Raw genomic sequence first — 18,066 nt, forward strand, 5'->3', positions numbered from 1 at the left:
AAAGGATCAAATAGATTTTGAGCCTTACGGCTCACATCAAAGGCTTGGCAGCCGCTCAAGTGGTGGTGGGGAATGCCAGTCACATGCTGGAAGTATATGTCGATGGTGGGCACTCTGGTAACCCAAGTGCAGGGGTGGGGGAAGGGGGGGAAGCTGCATGTAAACCCTCGTCCCCCAGCCCCTTCCCTGACATTATCAGATACTAAATAGTCAAAAAATCCCCTAAATAATAATAATAATAATTATTTTTTTTCATTTATATAGTGCTATTAATTCCACAGCGCTTTACATATATAGGTGCCTGTATGCAAATGTATATACCTCAAAAAGACTCCCCTAGACAAGAAAGGCAAAAAACTTGCCTTGAAGAGTCAAAACACCAAATAGATATAAAATAAATATATTTTATTCACAAATTAATTAAAAATTGACAAAAACAACGAGGAAGCAAAAAATATGAATAGACAGGGTAATTCTTTGGGACAGTATATGCAAAAAAAAAATACCAGAGGGAACCTAGTACACAAAGGTAAAAGAATTTGTAAAATATCAAATGATGATAAATATATGCCCATTATTGTATAAAACAGCTTATTCATAATAAATACAAGGGGTAATAGCAATAAATATAAATGGAGTGATTGTAAGCGTCAGAATATGTGATACCTTAATGTAGAGTTCTTGGAATTCGCGTGTCCACTGCCCGACGCGCGTTTCGTCCTGCGTTGGACTTTCTCAAGGGAGGTCACATGATGTCAGGTTGGGTCACCTGTCTCGCACGCCGTCATATCCAGCTATGTACGGGCGGGATTTTCGGAAGTTTCTGCACCGGTTTCACTTGTATTAAACAGCTTATTCATAATAAATACAAAGGGTACTGGTAATAAATATAAATGGAGTGATTGTAAGAAATTGTGAATCATTTTAGACCTGCATGATATCTATGTTAGTATCAAAAAAATAAAGTACCTTGTGCTTAATAAATTAGAGGGAGTGATGCTGGATCCTAAATAGGTGTTGTATGAATGTAGCCAATGCAAATTTGGGGCATATGAAAATAGAAGCTAGCCTGGAAATTTAACCAATATAACTTAACAAAATAAAGTTAGAGAATAAATAACGGTATGGCTAGTGCAATATGGGAGCATGGAAGTAAGCGTCAGAATATGGGATACCTTAATGTAGAGTTCTTGGAATTCGCGTGTCGGCTACCCGACGCGCGTTTCGTCCTACGTTGGAATTTCTCAAGAGAGGTCACATGATGCCAGGTTGGGTCACCTGTCTCGCACACCGTCATATCCAGCTATGTAAGGGCGGCATTTTCGGAAGTTTCTGCACCGGTTTCACTTGTTCACTATAAGTAGCTGGCTTTCCTAAACCCATGGTCACCCTTGCTATCACCCTCCCTTGAGAAAGTCCAACGCAGGACAAAAAAAATGGGTCTTAAAATCCTTCCTGAGCTTCCTGGTTCATGAATAGAATGCGAGAACAGCAGTGAAGACTGACACAGAGAAAAGAGAACAGTCTGAAGTGTGACTGCGAAACACTCAGTGTCTGGGGACAGTTATATGACAACCCTTTTGGCTTCTGATTAGCTAAAAAAAATACGGTCTAACTCCATATCCAAAAAGGCTTACTGGGTATTAATGGTTTAGAGTAAACCGGTATTAAGATCCTATGTCAATATATAGTAGGTGTAATAATATTAGCAAATACCTCCAATTAGGAATGTAGTATAGTTCTCCTGATTAGCTATGTCTCTTACCTCATGTGCAGGGCATTGCAGGACCTCAGGTATCCATGGTTACAACAATGAGCAACTAACTGTCACTACATGAGTGGATGTAATCAAAGATACTTAAGTTGTAATAACCTGCACATGAGGTAAGAGACATGGCTAATCAGGAGAACTATACTACATTTCTAATTGGAGGTATTTGCTAATATTATTATTATTATTTATTATTATTATTTATTATTAGTATTAGTATTATTATTATTATTATTACACCTACTACATATTGGGATTAGACCCTTAAAGTTTAGTTCATTAAAAAAAAAATACATTTAAAGGGAAACTCCACTTTTATACAATAAATATGCTTTTAATATAAAATAAAAATTATAATTTTGTAAAAGTGTTGCTTTACCTGCTCTGTACTTATTTCTGTGATATTTTCTATAATTTTCCCGATATCAGCGAGCTGTGCATTGTGGGAAATGACAGTTATAGAAGTGGAGCTTAGCCGTTAGGTCACATGATGAGGGGAAGACTACAAGGTCTGTTTCCTTGACAACGGAATGTTCAATTTAAATTTGAATTTAAATTATTTGCATTTATATTTTTCAGATGATTCCAGTGCCGGAAAACCGAACCAACCGCCAGACGGGCGTAATCCAGATTTAGAAGAGTTCTCCAACAAGCAGTGGGGTGAGCTGGACATGATTATGGTTTTATAATTAAGTAGAATATGAGCTAAAATCATTTTTAATCTTTAATTTAAGGGCAATTGCCTTTTATGTTATCTGTTGGATAGGTGATAAATTGATCAATGCTGGGAATCCCTCTGAAGGGGTCCCCACGTTCCAAGACAATGTGTGTCTGAAGTGCTCTGTTTGAATTTACGGCAATATCCCATCCAATGGAGAACTTCAGAGCCCCATTCTTAAAATATGTGACTCCACACCCCCCCCTTCCCCCGCCCAGCGATCAGAAAGTTATCATCTGCACTTTAAATAGGTAATAACTTGCTAAAATGGGACTAATCCTTTTTTCTGGGCACTGGATTATACAATAGTCTGGATTATAAAATAGTCTGGATTATAAAATAGTCAGGGTTATAAAATAGTCAGGGTTATAAAATAGTCAGGGTTATAAAATAGTCAGGGTTATAAAATAGTCCGGATTATAAAATAGTCCGGATTATAAAATAGTCCGGATTATAAAATAGTCCGGATTATAAAATAGTCCAGATTATAAAATAGTCCAGGTTATAAAATAGTCCGGGTTATAAAATAGTCTGGGTTATAAAATAGTCTGGATTATAACATAGTCCGGATTATAACATAGTCCGGTTTATAAAATAGAAATTATGACTATCTTTTTAAATGGCTAATACCTCAACATGTCGCCCCATAAGCCTCATTCATATTTTGCGTATTATTATTTTTTTTAATATTTAAAAACTTTACCAATATATTTAATTCGTTTTAAATTAATATTTATATTTTTATATGTAATTGTCATTTTTTATCTCTAAAATAATGTTTTATATGCTGCCACAAAGTCTGTACACGAATTGTGCATTTTTTTGCCAATTTTATTTTTATTATTATTATTATGATTTTTTTTCTTTCAAAATGCAAAGTATACATATTTTTGTATATGTGCGTTATTTGCCTTTATTATTTATTTTTTTTTTTTTCAATATGCAAAGTCTGGATATTTTTGTGTATGTGCATGTTTTGCCTAATTATTATTATTATTATTATTATTTAATATTTTTTGAATATGCAAAGTCCACACATTTTTGTATATGTGCATTTTTTTGTGCCCTTTTTTCCTTTATATGCAGCATGTTCCATTCGGTTCAGTATTGAGACAGTTTTTTTGCCATAGAAGTCAATGGGTTGGATTTCAAAAACACGTTTCCTGTTTGCATGGGCCAATTTAAACGAGTGATACATTCGGATCAAGTATCTTTTAATCCGGAACATCTGATAATCTGCAATTTTTGCTTTTTTATATAGATTTTATCCATTCAATAGCTCCAGTCTAGTAAGGATTTTTCTATGAATGCCCCTTTGATTCTGCCCATCTCTTAAAAACCAATCAGATTTTCCCTGAAAAACATTTATTTTTCTGCTCCGGAGGTCATTTGGCTTCTGTATGTGAGAGGCATTGAGTCCCGTGATGTCACCGCCTCTCAATGTGGCCTTTCACTGTATATATGAAGGGATGTTTGCAGCATATGTTCGGCGTTGACTTTGACAAGTATTCGAGTACAGGCCACGGAAATCTGTCTGCAAAAAAAAGAAAAAACCCAATTGACAAGTAAACAGCATAATTGATGTTATTGTAACCAATGTGCTGACTACGACATCTGACAGCCGGGCTCAAGAGCCTCATTTATACAAATTTTGACTTATTTACATACACTCATACTCTCGGGTGGACATATTAACGGGTGTTATTCATCATCCAGAATCCTTTTTTTGGCCCCAATGAATTACTGATTAATAACGGGACTAAGAGGACCGCTCCAATTTTGGAATACTCTATGAACCAGGATGGAGAGACTCTTTGTAGGACACGAGTTGTCCTTGTTTACCTTGTACTGCCATTGCTTGCCCGATGGCTTCGGGCTGTTGGAGCCGGACCGTAGAAATCATCTGATGGATGTAGGGCGTCTTCTGATGAGTCAACTTTTTTGTAGGACATTTTTCCGTAAACTAAGCACAAAAGGTTAAATTATAACTACCAATCCATAGTGACATGGTAAAAGTTTTGATCAGGAGGTCCGAGTGTTGAGATCCCTGTCCCCCACCAGTCACTGAAAGCACTGTGCCCCTATAGTTCTAATTGGCTCCTGTCCGTTCTCCTTAGAGAGGTGGAATTAGCCATGAGCTCTTGGGGTACCATCATGCTAAACGACGTACCAGCGATTCCGACCACGATACGACCTGGTCAGGATGGCTGGTACGTCGCTAGTGAGCTGTCAAACAGTCAGATATTCCCAATGACGCAGCAACGATACGGCGGTCGCTGGGACCCTGTCATAGCACGATTCAAGTCTTGATTAGTAACATAGGCATGCATCTACATTGCCTTTTCCGCGCCCCCTCTGCTCCGATTGGTGGTCGTAACTGCGTTGTGACTGGACGGCCTTGCCTTTAGAGAAGACAACATAATAGCGCTTCCATCATTCTCCATCCTTGTCCATCCTACAGTCCCAAAGCAGAATGGAGTGTATTCCGATCTGCTGTGACACGCAGTCCGGGACAAGTGAATTCAGCCCTCTGAAATGTACTGCGATCTACAAACCAGAACAGGGGATGGAAGCGGCCAATCCGAACGCAGTAGCGATCACCAATCGGAACAGAGAGGGCATGGAAAACAACGAAGAAGCACGCCTACGTGAGTCGTGAACGAGGTCGTTGGATGAGGTATCAAACACACCGATGTGTGCTGCCCTGTAGGAGCCCGATGACCAAAAAATGAACCAGAACAGTGTGTAATGATCAGCGATTTCACAGCAGGGGCCAGGTCGCTGCTTAGTGTCACACACAGCGAGATCGCTAATGAGGTCACTGGTACGTCACAAAACTTGTGACTCAGCAGCGATCTCGCTATGTGAGAAGTACCCCTTAGACTTCAAGGAACACCTACACTACCATTAATCCAATTAATACAAGAAGACGATCCCAGCACTTAGGCACCCACTGAAAAAATATAGTACATGTCTCGATCACTGGTTAAAACGTTTGGGAAGTGCCAATTAGTCATTAAAAATTTTCAGTTCTCTTCTCCCAAGTTTCCGAGAAGTTGGGTGTCAACTAGCATGACCACCATTACCGCCAGGTCCATTATCAGGTTCCACACGTTGAAGATTTGCCTTGGCAGTGTCACATGGTAGTTATTCTGACACTCCACACTTTGCCTTCTCTGGTGCTTCTGAGTTGCACAGACAGGCTCATGCATCGACCAATCGGACTTGCAAGAGTTAATCTCTGGTAGCCTGCTGGTCACCACTTGGATCACATGTTTTGGGAGACCTATCACAGTTACTGCCCGCCCTTTTAAGATGGTGGAGCCTATCTTCCCATGTCGACTATAGCTTTTGCTAAACCGGTCCGTATACAGTTGTTTTTCAGTAGCTGGTGATCTATGTGCTGCTCGGTGTGCTGTGGAAATCCTCTCGTCGTCTGGTTATTTCGTCCCTGCTTTTTATTTCCTCCTTATCACGTATTGTCTGATATCTCCGTGTGGGTTAGCTGTGTGATACTTTTTGGCTTACCCTTTTGTCTATATGTGTGGATTCAACCACTCCTATCCCGGTCCTCCTCTGGGGGTATAAGATCAAAGCTTGCCAAGAGCATGAAAAGGAATGTGGCCCAGACATTTTAACTGTTAGAGGTATCTCTGGGATTAGGGACAACTAGGGCCTCCAAGCTTGAGGGCCTGTCTAGGAAACACGGCCCCCTGTTATCCCCTTACACCCCATGACAGGCAGTTTCTATAGTAGCTGTAATAATTGGGTCATTGATGCAGTAATGTTTTTAAGAACTTGACAGAGGAAGACAACTCCCATTTTGGTGGGAATGGTAGTGGCTTTGCTACGATTGGGCACCAAAGACAAATACGTTGATATTGATTTTTTGGACAGTGCACCAAATTTTTAGGACCTAATTACTACATTTAGTTGGTGTTCTGAATATCTTCATAGCCTACAATCAGCCACGAAGAGTGATCCTTAATTTTAACCTAATTTTCTTACTTATGTTCATCTTTGTCTTCACAGTCCGACCTCGCTTTACCCAACCGGCAAAAATGAGGAAAAGAGTCATTGCCCGTCCAGTGGGCAGTTCTGTTCGTCTAAAATGCATTGCCAGTGGGAACCCTAGGCCGGAGATCACCTGGCTCAAGGACAACAAGCCACTGACCACTCAAGACATTGGTGAGAACAAAAAGAAGAAGTGGACGCTAAATCTGAAGAGCCTGAAGCCAGATGATAGCGGCAAGTACACGTGTCAAGTGTTCAACCGAGTCGGACAGATCAATGCAACCTACAAAGTGGAAGTTATCCGTAAGTACCATTCCTGCCATAGCGATGATATCAGTAGGATTTTCTTGGCACCTTTCTTCCCTCTTCCGTATCAGCGGTGATGAGAAGCACATGAGCTGGCCAGCCTGGTGCTCTCATCTCGGAAAGGAGGAGACATCTGGTAGTAATCATCATTCAGCTGTGTAGAGACACTAAAAACATGTGTTTACACTAAAACCAGGAGCACAGACAGGAAAATGAATCAACCCTCATCCCCATGTCAGATTTGGCATTTTCCTTGTATCAGAACCCATGATACAATAAGTTCTACCCTACCAGGCCTAACGTCTTACCTAACGACTTCTATCGGCTCCTGGAGACTTCTTGGCTGGATGTCAGGAGGCTACAATGGAGTAATAGAAGATATAACAAAATAACAAAGAGCAGCTAGTAAAAATTGAAAACTTTTACGAGGTGGGAAACTTTTGACATTGGCCAACTGAAGACTAGTTCTCCTAACCGGGGAGCCTGCCAGATACTTTGCTTGACAGCTGTGAATCAATATATTAAAAAACTTGCAAAAATTATATGTTTCTTAAAATGTATGTCTGACTCACATTGTTCATTAATAGACTGGTTAGGAAATATTGGAATCAGGTTTAGATACCTCCCCCTGTGAAATAAAACTAAATTAAATATAAAATGTAAAGAATAAAAAAACAAAATTAAATAAAATAAAAAATAGAACAACAATAATGCTGGTGACAACTAATTTGGCCAGTAGAGTATAATATATATGTGTGTGTGTATATGTATATATATATATATATATATGTATATTTATATACATATATATGTATATGTATATATATATATATATATATATATATATGCATATGTATGTATATATATATATATATATGTATATATATATATATACATATACAATACTCATATCTAACTGTCATAACGTATTGTGTGTGTGTGTGTGTGTGTGTGTGTGTGTGTATATGTATATATATATATATATATATATATTATAATATATTGTATATGTAGTTATTTAATATAGATAATCTATATATACATATAATTTATATTTAAAATATTTATGATATATATATATATATATATATATATAAAATTATCATTATAGCTATTATATAAGAGTGCCTAGCGAAAGTATTTGGCCCCTTTGAATTTTTCAACCTTTTTCCACATTTCAGGCTGCAAACATATAGTACATATACTATACAGTGTGTATGTATATATATATATATATATATATATATATATATTCATAATAAATTATACATATATTATAAATTATTGAATATATATTTATATGTAAATTATATATTCAATAATTTATATATATATATATATATATATATATATACCAGTGTATATATATAATACACTATATATTATATACATGAATGTATATTTGCAAATTAATTAATTGTGTGTATATATATATATATATATATATATATATATATATGTATATATATATATATATATATATATATATAAATATATATATATGAGTTGTTACCTACAATTGAGGCAAATCTGAAGTACTCGCTAAGGAAGAGTGCAAATACTAAGAATTGTAATTTAGAAATTGAATTATATTCCATTTAATTTTTTGGTGAAGACCATTTTTTTTTTTTTTTTACGCAGTGGTCAGTTTTAGACTTTTTTGAGAGGCAAGTTATAACTGTAATGTATTTTAGTTTTCCTTTTGGCCACTAGATGTCACCATAAAGCATATACTTTTAAAGCCGCCTCATTTTACAGCCTGTCGTGAAACTGATCTCTCGAGACAGAATTGCTGTAGATTTGACCTCACCATATCCCAGTAATACTACAAACTTAACAAATCCTTTTTCTCCCTCAGAGAGAACAAAATCTAAGCCCATACTGACCGGTAACCACCCAGTCAACACCACCGTGGATTTCGGAGGCACAACATCCTTCCAGTGTAAGGTCCGTAGTGACGTCAAGCCGGTGATCCAGTGGCTGAAGAGGGTCGAATACGGCTCCGAAAGCAAATACAATTCCACCATCGACTTCGGTGGCCAGAAATTTATCGTCCTCCCTAATGGAGATGTTTGGTCTCGGCCTGACGGTTCTTACCTGAATAAACTCATCATCACACGGGCAAAAGAAGAGGATGCTGGGATGTATATCTGCCTTGGCGCCAACACAATGGGATACAGCTTTAAAATTGCATTTTTGACCGTACTACCAGGTAAGCCGAAATTGATGTGAAAGGTGATTTTATCTGCGCACTGTGGAGGCAGCCATCCTGCGGAGTGATATTTGGGAGAACGCCGTGCACTCTCCCTATAATACCGATGGCACCCACACTAGTTGGGTGTTAGTTGCCTTATAAACAGGAAGTATATAAGCTCCGCCCATTTGGAATGTGGAATTTTATGAACTGTTCAAACTGGAGTTCTCCTTTAAAGGGAATGTGTTTTTAAACCAAAAAAAGTATCATTTAAATCAGATTTTTGCATTAAATATCATTTTTTATATTATTTTATTCTTTTTTTAATATAAAAAATACAAAAATTGCAATTTTTACATCTATGTAATACATGTAAACCACAAATAAGATTTAAATAATATGTTATATCCTAAGAACACATTCAATTTTAAAGGAAACCTGTCACCATTTTTTTCCATTTTTGAACAAAGACTACCACCTTCAGCAGCGCCTGTGCTGCATTCCATAATGATGTATATTATCCCCTGTATATCCCCAAAAAACCTTTATGCCCTGACTCCCACTGTATAACCCCCAGAAACCTTAATTATCCCCTGACTACCCCTGTATACCCCAAAAAAACATTATTATGCCCTAACTGCCCCGTATACCACCCCAAAACCTTTATTATTCCCTGACTCCCAATGTATGCCCCCAAAACCTTTATTATCTTCTGCCACCCCCTGTATGCCCCCAAAACCTTTATTATCCCCTGCCACCCCCGGTTTACCCCCCAAAACCTTTATTATCCCCTGACTCCCCCTGTATACTACGAAAAACCTTTATTATCCCTTGACTCCACCTGTATACCCCCAAAACCTTTATTATCTCCTGACTCTACCTGTTTACCCCCAAAACCTTTATCCCCTGACTACCCCTGTATACCCTAAAACCTTTATTATCCCCTTACACCCCCGGTTTACCCCCCCAAAACCTTTATTATCCCCTAACTCCCCCTGTATGCTACCAATAACCTTTATTAACCCCATGACTCCCCATGTGTACCCCAAAACCTTTATTATTTCCTTACACCCCCAATTTACCCCCCAAAACCTTCATTATTCCCTGACTACAACTGTATAATATCAAAACCTTTATTATCCCCTGACTCCCCATGTGTACCCCCCAAAACCTTTATTATCCCCTGACTTCCCCTGTAAACCACCAAAAAACTTTATTATCACCTTACACCCCAGGTTTACCCTTCAAAACCTTTATTATCCCCTAACTAACCCTGTATACTACCAAAAACCTTTATTATCCCATGACTTCCCCTGTCTACCCCCCAAAACCTTTATTATCCCCTAATTCCTCCTGTTTGCCGCCAAAAAACGTTATTAATCCCTGACTCCACAGTATACCGCCCCAAAACCTTTATTATCCCTTGACTCCCCCTGTACACTCCTCAAAACCTTTATTATCCTCTGAATCCCTCTGTATACTCCCCAAAACCTTTATTATCCCTTGACTCCCCCTGTACACTCCTCAAAACCTTTATTATCCTCTGAATCCCTCTGTATACTCCCCAAAACCTTTATTATCCCTTGACTCCCCCTGTATACCGCCCCAAAACCTTTATTATCCCTGACTCCCCCTGTACACCCTCAAAAAACTTTATTATTCCTTGATTCCCCCTGTATACCCCAAAAAACCTTTATCATAGCCTGACTCCTACTGTATGTGGCCAGTCCGGTCTAATGGCCGTCCTTGCTGTGGCGCCTGTCGCTCCTCTCCGCTGCTGATCACCATCCTCTTGCTTTGATTGACATGGATAACTCCTCCTGCATCATCTCCATAGTCAGACAAAGTTTAGCACTTGCGCAGAAACATCACCGGCTGCGCATGCGCCCTTATGTTTTAGGCTCTGCCCACTGTAGGCAGAGAAAACTGCGCATGCGCGAGCCGGCGATTTCTCTGCGCAAGCACTAGACTTTGATTAACTATGTAGATGATGCAGGAGGCTTTATCCATGTCAATGAAAGCTGTGCCGTAGTCTAGACTAAAGCCTCACATGCTCATACACATGCTCATGCCCATGAGCATCATGACGCTAAATACAGTCCTTGTGCTGCCATCTGGGGCTCAGTGTATTGAAGCAGTGATACCCCAGCAGTAATGATACCTCTGTATAAACATGGTATCAATACAGGGATACAGTAGGACCCCAATAAAAGCCTATAGGTGCCTAATTATGGCTCCGCACATGAGCACAAGGAGTGAAATTGCATAGGAAGGACCAATAATGAGCGGGCAATTATCTGCTATTGTATGTGAATGACCCGGGTGACCATCTCGTCATCTGGCACAGCAGAATCTGGGAGGCTATACTTTTTTGCAAACCAACGGCATAGTTGAATAGTTGAAATGACCGGCTTGTTGACATTAGAGAACGGTATTAGTGACAATTAGCCACATTTTATATCGGAGCTGCTCCAGACAGCCAGACTCACTGCTGAGCGATGGTATTTTGGAAACCACATGTGGCCGGAGAAGGTTTATTCTACTAAAATGAGGGAAAAGACAAAATAAAAAAGAACAAAAGCTAACTGTTTGTCCTTTAAGACATTAATGGGACACCTACAACAAAGCCTCGCTTGCTGGCGGCGCATGTTGCTCCTTGGCAGATGCTGTGTTATCAAAAACCCGTTGAGCACTAGTAGTCAGTAGTTCTGCCTCACATCTGTTTTTCATTCTTTTTTTTCTGGTTTTAATCAGATGCATCCATTTTTTAAAACTTTTTTTTTTCCTCTTCTCTCTACAGATCCGAAGCCTCCCACGGCACCTGTGAGCATGTCACCCAGCAGTCTCCCTTGGCCTGTGATTATCGGGGTTCCAGCCGGAGCGGTTTTCATATTCGGAACTATTCTCCTATGGCTTTGCCAAACCAAGAGGAAACCATGTTCTCCTCCGAGTGCTGCCGTCGTCCATAGACCGCAGCCGAGAGTCTGTATACCGCAGATGGTGGACAAAGACTGCATCTCCTCCATAAACTACGAGGAGTACGTTGCTCAACAGCAACATTTACTTCCACAAGGACCTATTTTGGCCAACGGAGTGGCTTCAAAAATGTACCCAAAGATTTACACGGACATCCATACCCATACGCACTCTCATGTCGAAGGCAAAGTTCACCAGCATCAACATATTCACTATCAGTGTTAATTTGCTAGACTTTTTCTTCTTCTGCGGTACCTCAAAAAATAAAGACTGCCTGGTCCGGCCTACACTGCCAGTAGACATGAAAATGTTGGAAACTAATGGATTCATGAAGGATGATAGACTCTCCGAGAAACCGGGGACATTGTTGCTGTTTTTGTTTGTCTTTGTACTTTTTTTCGAAGCGCCGGTCTCCATCGATGCCGTATACGACTCAAGGTCACTCAAGCTCGCTAGTTCAGTTGTCACATTTGTGCCTTTTTGCGGGGAAGGGGGGTTGGCCAAGCTTTAGGTACTAGTCAAAGTTTGGGCTTCGCGAAAAGTCTACCGAAGTATGGACTGGCTTATATGAAGGCAGTATTCAAGGTCACTCAAGTTCGCTAGTTCAATTATCAAATTTGTGCCTTTTTTTGGGTTGGCCAAGATTTAGGTACTAGTCAATATTTGAGCTTTGCGAAAAGTCTACCGAAGTATGGACTGGCTTGTATGAAGGCAGTATTTAGGGTCACTCAAGTTCTCGCTAAATTTGTGCCTTTTTTTGGGTTGGCCAAGATTTAGGTACTAGTCAGCGTTTGGGCTTCGCGAAAGGTCTACCGAATTATGAACTGACTTGTATGAAGGCAGTATTCAAGGTTACTCGAGCTCGCTAGTTCAGTTGTCACATTTTTGCCTTTTTTTGGGTTGGCCAAGCTTTAGGTACTAGTCAACGTTTGGTCTTCGCGAAAGGTCTACCGAAGTATGGACTGACTTGTACAAAGGCAGTATTTTATTTTAGCTTTAGACATAAGCTAGCATGTTCAACGGCGGAGAATAGTTCCTTGAGTGAGCCGATGTTCTCCAAAGTGCCTACCCTAAAAAAAAAACCCTTGTAGTCAAGTCAAACCTAGACTTCCCGCATCTTCTCGATGGACATCATTGTTACTATAGAAGATCAAGCACAGTAGAAACTGGAAGACCCATAGTGTGGCTTCCCTAAACCAAACCGCTTAGGATAAAAAATGTGGATAAAACTTTTCTTAAAGAGTATTTTCAAGAAAAAAAAAACTATGTTACAGTTAATAAAAGCAATAACATTTCACCGTCTGAGAAAAACAAAAGCCTTATAATCAAGACTATATCGAGTACAGACTTTATACAGCAATTTCGTGACTATAGAAAATGTGTAATTCTATATAGATTTTAAACTAAAGCCATGTATATTTAATTTATTTTGTTAAACAGAAAAAAAATGTCTATGTAAAATATTATTTTCGACAAAATGTTAATTTTTATTTTTTTTTGTTTTTATTTTGTATGTTTATTCCTAATGTGACTCCCAAATGGCCATTTAAAGAGTTCGGTACAGGGCAGAGGGGGTACTTTTTTTTTTTTAAGTTTTCAGATTCTTTACACTGCCCTTATTGTCATTGTTAAATAGATCACAAATTCTGGATTACCTTTATGCCTACTTCTTTGTTCTTCCTTTGACAATCTTGTACAGAATATCCCCCTCATTCCTAAAAAAAATTAAAGCTTTATAAGACATTTGGTTAAAAAAGTATATTTTATAAGGATCAAATTTATGTGTTTGCCGACCTCGCGGGCATTTTTGTCATTTATCAAATTGACCATATCTGAGTTAAAAAGTATATCGGATGTACTCTAGTATAAACCGAGGGCTCTAATTTTACCACAAAAAACTAGGAAAACCTATTGACTTAAGTATAAGCCTAAAGCGGGCTTTACACGCTGCGACATCGCTAATGCGGAGTCGTTGGGGTCACGGAATTCGTGACGCACATCCGGCCGCATTAGCGATGCCGTTGCGTGTGACACCGATAAGCGATTTTGCATCGTTGCAAAAACGTGCAAAATCGCTAATCGGCGACACGGGGGTCCATTCTCAAATCTCGTTACTGCAGCAGTAACGAGGTTGTTTCTCGTTCCTGCGGCAGCACACATCGCTGCGTGTGACGCCGCAGGAACGAGGAAGCTCCCCTTACCTGCCTCCCGGCCGCTATGAGGAAGGAAGGAGGTGGGCGGGATGTTACGTCCCGCTCAGCTCCGCCCCTCCGCTGTTATTGGGCGGCGGTTCAGTGACGTCGCTGTGATGCCGCACGGACCGCCCCCTTAGAAAGGAGGCGGTTCGCCCGTCACAGCGACGTCGCCGGACAGGTATGTATGTGTGACGGGTGTGACGGCTGTTGTGCGATACGGGCAGCGATTTGCCCGTGTCGCGCAACAGGTGGGGGCGGGTACACACACTAGCGATATCGGGACCGATATCGCAGTGTGTAAAGTAGCCTTAAGATTATAAGACACACCCCAAATTTTGAGAAGGAAAATTGGAAAAAAATGTTTTAAGGTAAAATAGAGGTCCGTCTTATAATCCTAGTGTGTCTTATCTTAGCTCACCGGCAGTGGCGGTAGATCAGCTCAGGAGGCTGGGTCGGCAGTGCTGCGGGCTCGGAGGATGAGGGTCTCTGCAGCTTAGGAGGGTTATAGCATGGAAGGTTGGCAATACTTTGAGCTTGGTGGTGTCTCAGCTCAGGAGTGTTGGCAATACTACAGGCTCACGGGTGTCGTGGCGGGCTTCATTGAGTCTGCCGTAGGTTGAGACCATAGACTTCAAAAGAAATGTCTGTGGAAGGAGCACGTGCGCAGATTGAGATATCGGAGAGACGGGATTTCAATTTGCGCATGCGCCACTTCTGCCATTTTCTTGAAGTCAATCGCCAGCAGACTCAATGGACTTCGCAGCCCACCGGCAGGCTCAATGGTGCTTGCCAGGACACTCCTGAGTCCGCAGTATCCCCGACACCTCCAAACCCAAAGTATTACTGACCTGTCATGTAACCCTCAAGGGCGTCCACCGCTACACCCATGAGCCCCCATTATTGCCGACCATTCTAAGCTGCAACACCGCCACAACACCCCCGAGCCACAGCATCGCCGACCCTCCGTCCTGTGACTCCGCTTCGCCGCGTCGACCCGGTAAGCTTTATTCGGATTATGAAACACACCCCCATTCCTCCCCCCTGCTTTTTGGGGACAAAAATGCGCCTTATAATTCGGAAGTGAGACCTCCACTCGAGTGGAAGCCGAGGGGTTTTTTTTCAGCATATTAAATGTGCTGAAAAAGACGGCTTATACACAAGTATATACGGTATATTTAGAATAAAAAAAATTCCATGGTCATTTCTAAGACGTGTCCTCTATAAAGGCAAAATATTACTTTTCACATTAATTATTTTGAAAAAATTCAAATGTATCTGATTTTAAATTGCTCCACCTAGTGACCAAATTTCAATAAATTAATAAAGATGTTTTCCATTTTAAAAGCAGACAGATTTACTCCGCAGTTAACAATTCTGACGGCCGACATTCCGACGGAATTCTATTTGGTGCTCCGAGGTTCTATTTATTTATCTAATTTGGTCTTTAGAAAATGAAGACATAGCACTAATTTATCTGTAGTTAGAATTTGATAAATTGTGACATTTCATCAATATCTACAATATTCTAAATCCATCAAACACAAATAGAATTCATAAAGGATGTCTAACTGAAGGTCATATATATCATATCCCATGTGTCTGATGTCTCTGTTTTTGTATGTGTTCACACGGTACATTAATGATACCTTTTTCTTTCTTATTTTCTGAAAAAAAAATTGTAACCATTTTTTTTTTCAGAAAATCATGCATCATGATTGCATAATGTGAACACAGCCTGAAAGTAACCATTTAGTCATGGTATTAGAGCAGCACCAGGATGACGGGTGAGATCGTAAAGTATATATTCATGTATCATCCCTTGTATAGATGGTACAAAGAAAAAAAAAGAGTGTATTTTTTGTAATGGGTTATTCCCATCAGGTATTTATGGCAAATTCATAAGATATGACTTAAAGCGGTCGTTCTCCACCTGCTGTAAGCAAAATAAACTCTTCTCTGGTGCTGTTCACACTACAATGTTTCTGCAACAGTGTATATCTGCTCTAGAAATAAGTGTTTTACATTGATGGCCTATCCATAGGATAAATCATCAATGTCTAATCGGCCGGGGTCCGACACCCCCATTGATCAGCTGTTATCAGTGCCGGTGGCGAGTTTTGGAGATTCCCTGTCTCCTGATAGCAACTGGGTACCTCACCTCTGCCTCCCATTCAAATCAATAGAAGGCGGATGTGCAGTACACAGTCCTGGCTGCTATCACAAGACGGAGCAGCTCCGGAACTGAGCATTTCCAGCCATCTTCTGCCACTGCTGGGACAGAAAACAGTTGATCGGTGGGGATGCTGGGTGTCCGATCCCGGCCGATCAGACATTGATGACTTATCCTAAAGATAGGCCATCAGTGTTAAAGTAGTGGCCAACCTCTTTCGATATCTGAAAATGTGGGTCCCACTTCTAAGACCCACACCTATCCGTAGTGTAGGGATTTACTGCTACTGTTTCATGACCGACGTGAATGGAGAAGTGCTTGCGCATGCGCAACACTCTACATTTACTAATTCCGAAATTCGACTAACATAGGGATTGGTCATAACCTATTTGCTTTGGATTGATAAGTGAGTCCCAGAGTGGAAACAGACCATGTTGGGTTACCAAAACCCCAAGACACAGTTGATTCATGTAGTGTTCATCTAGAAAATAGAGAAAACCGACAAGGTCCATTCGTCACAAGGTGGAAATAAGACCTCCAAGTCCCGAATGATCCGGCAAAAAAATGCCACCAGCTCTACCAGGATCACTAAAACGTAAATTAACTAAATATGGAAAAAAAATTACAAATTTTTGTGTCTGAATTTGGATCTTTAGATAACGTCTATGACTAGCATCAATTAAAAAAAGCCTAAAAATCAGTAGCGAAGACGAGGCAAAATTTTTACTACACTTCAGTCTACATTAAAAAAAAAAACATGGAAATATTCATCTAATTATGTTAGGTGTGTTTGTACAGTTAAAAATAATAATCCCAACTTCTGGGCAAAATTATTATCTTTTTATAAGATTTTATTTTTGGTAATAGCACAAAGTTGTTGTTTTTTTTGTTTTTGCTTTTTTTTGTAAATGTTAGAATGTTCCTGTTGTATCTAATGAAGCTCAATGTCTGATAATCTCTGTAATATCTCCTCCCTTTATGTTTTGTTTTATGGTTATTTTATTTTTGCATCTAGACATGTAAAAGTGTATATTATACATTTTTGTATAGTAAGATGTGTATAAAAATGTGCCATGTGTAGCTTTCATAAAATCTGCTTATGGTTCACAACCCAGTGGCTTCTTCTTTCTTACAACGACCATATATTATGGAACCTATAATTAAAGTTTCAAACATTTTAATGTAAATATTTTTTTTAAAAAAAGCTGCATGCGGTCCCTCTTATTTTGATACACAGCCAGGATAAGTGCACAGCTCGGGGCTGCAGCCTGTAGCCGTGGGCTTTATCTGTGCTGGGTATCACAATATGGGGGGACCCTGCGCCAATTTTTTTTATTTTATTTTTACATCACTATAGAGGCACACAGCATGTGTGAGTCCAAGTAACCAGACACGCTGTCACACAGGGTGGGGGTGCAGTCTGACTGCAACCAATCACAGATGCTGGAACTCCTGATGGGCGGGGGAAGCAGTGAATATGCATGAAGTTAATGAACGGCCCCGGAAATAGTGTTACAGAAGCACGGGAGTCTCTAAAGGGGGCTTTACACGCAACGACATCGCTAACGAGATGTCGTTGGGGTCACGGAATTTGTGACGCACATCCGGCCTCATTAGCGACGTCGTTGAGTGTGAAACGTACAAACAACCGATAACGATCAAAAATACCACATCGTTGATCGTTGACACGTCGTTCTAATCCCAAATATCATTGCTCTTGCA

General features: G+C 39.9%; 1 protein-coding gene and 1 long non-coding RNA gene across 3 annotated transcripts in view; one reads left to right on the forward strand and one right to left on the reverse strand.

The window, feature by feature from the left end:
* FGFRL1 (fibroblast growth factor receptor like 1) overlaps window positions 1-17,454 on the forward strand; it is a 245,675-nt gene extending 228,221 nt beyond the window's left edge. For both annotated transcript variants that reach the window (XM_075346793.1, XM_075346794.1), the window contains exons 4-7: window positions 2,351-2,431; window positions 6,522-6,806; window positions 8,668-9,021; window positions 11,804-17,454. In XM_075346793.1, coding sequence (XP_075202908.1) covers window positions 2,351-2,431; window positions 6,522-6,806; window positions 8,668-9,021; window positions 11,804-12,204 — 1,121 coding nt within the window. In that variant the 3' untranslated portion in view covers window positions 12,205-17,454. The remainder of the gene's footprint in view (window positions 1-2,350; window positions 2,432-6,521; window positions 6,807-8,667; window positions 9,022-11,803) is intronic.
* On the reverse strand, window positions 6,821-13,688 carry LOC142304558 (uncharacterized). The gene is made up of 3 exons (XR_012753220.1): window positions 13,635-13,688; window positions 7,118-7,167; window positions 6,821-6,976 (listed from the first exon to the last, which is right to left on the reverse strand). It is a non-coding gene; the product is annotated as an uncharacterized LOC142304558 (long non-coding RNA).
* Window positions 17,455-18,066: the final 612 nt, after the last annotated feature.

The sequence above is a fragment of the Anomaloglossus baeobatrachus genome, chromosome 1 (assembly GCF_048569485.1).
Source record: "Anomaloglossus baeobatrachus isolate aAnoBae1 chromosome 1, aAnoBae1.hap1, whole genome shotgun sequence".
NCBI lineage: Eukaryota > Metazoa > Chordata > Amphibia > Anura > Aromobatidae > Anomaloglossus > Anomaloglossus baeobatrachus.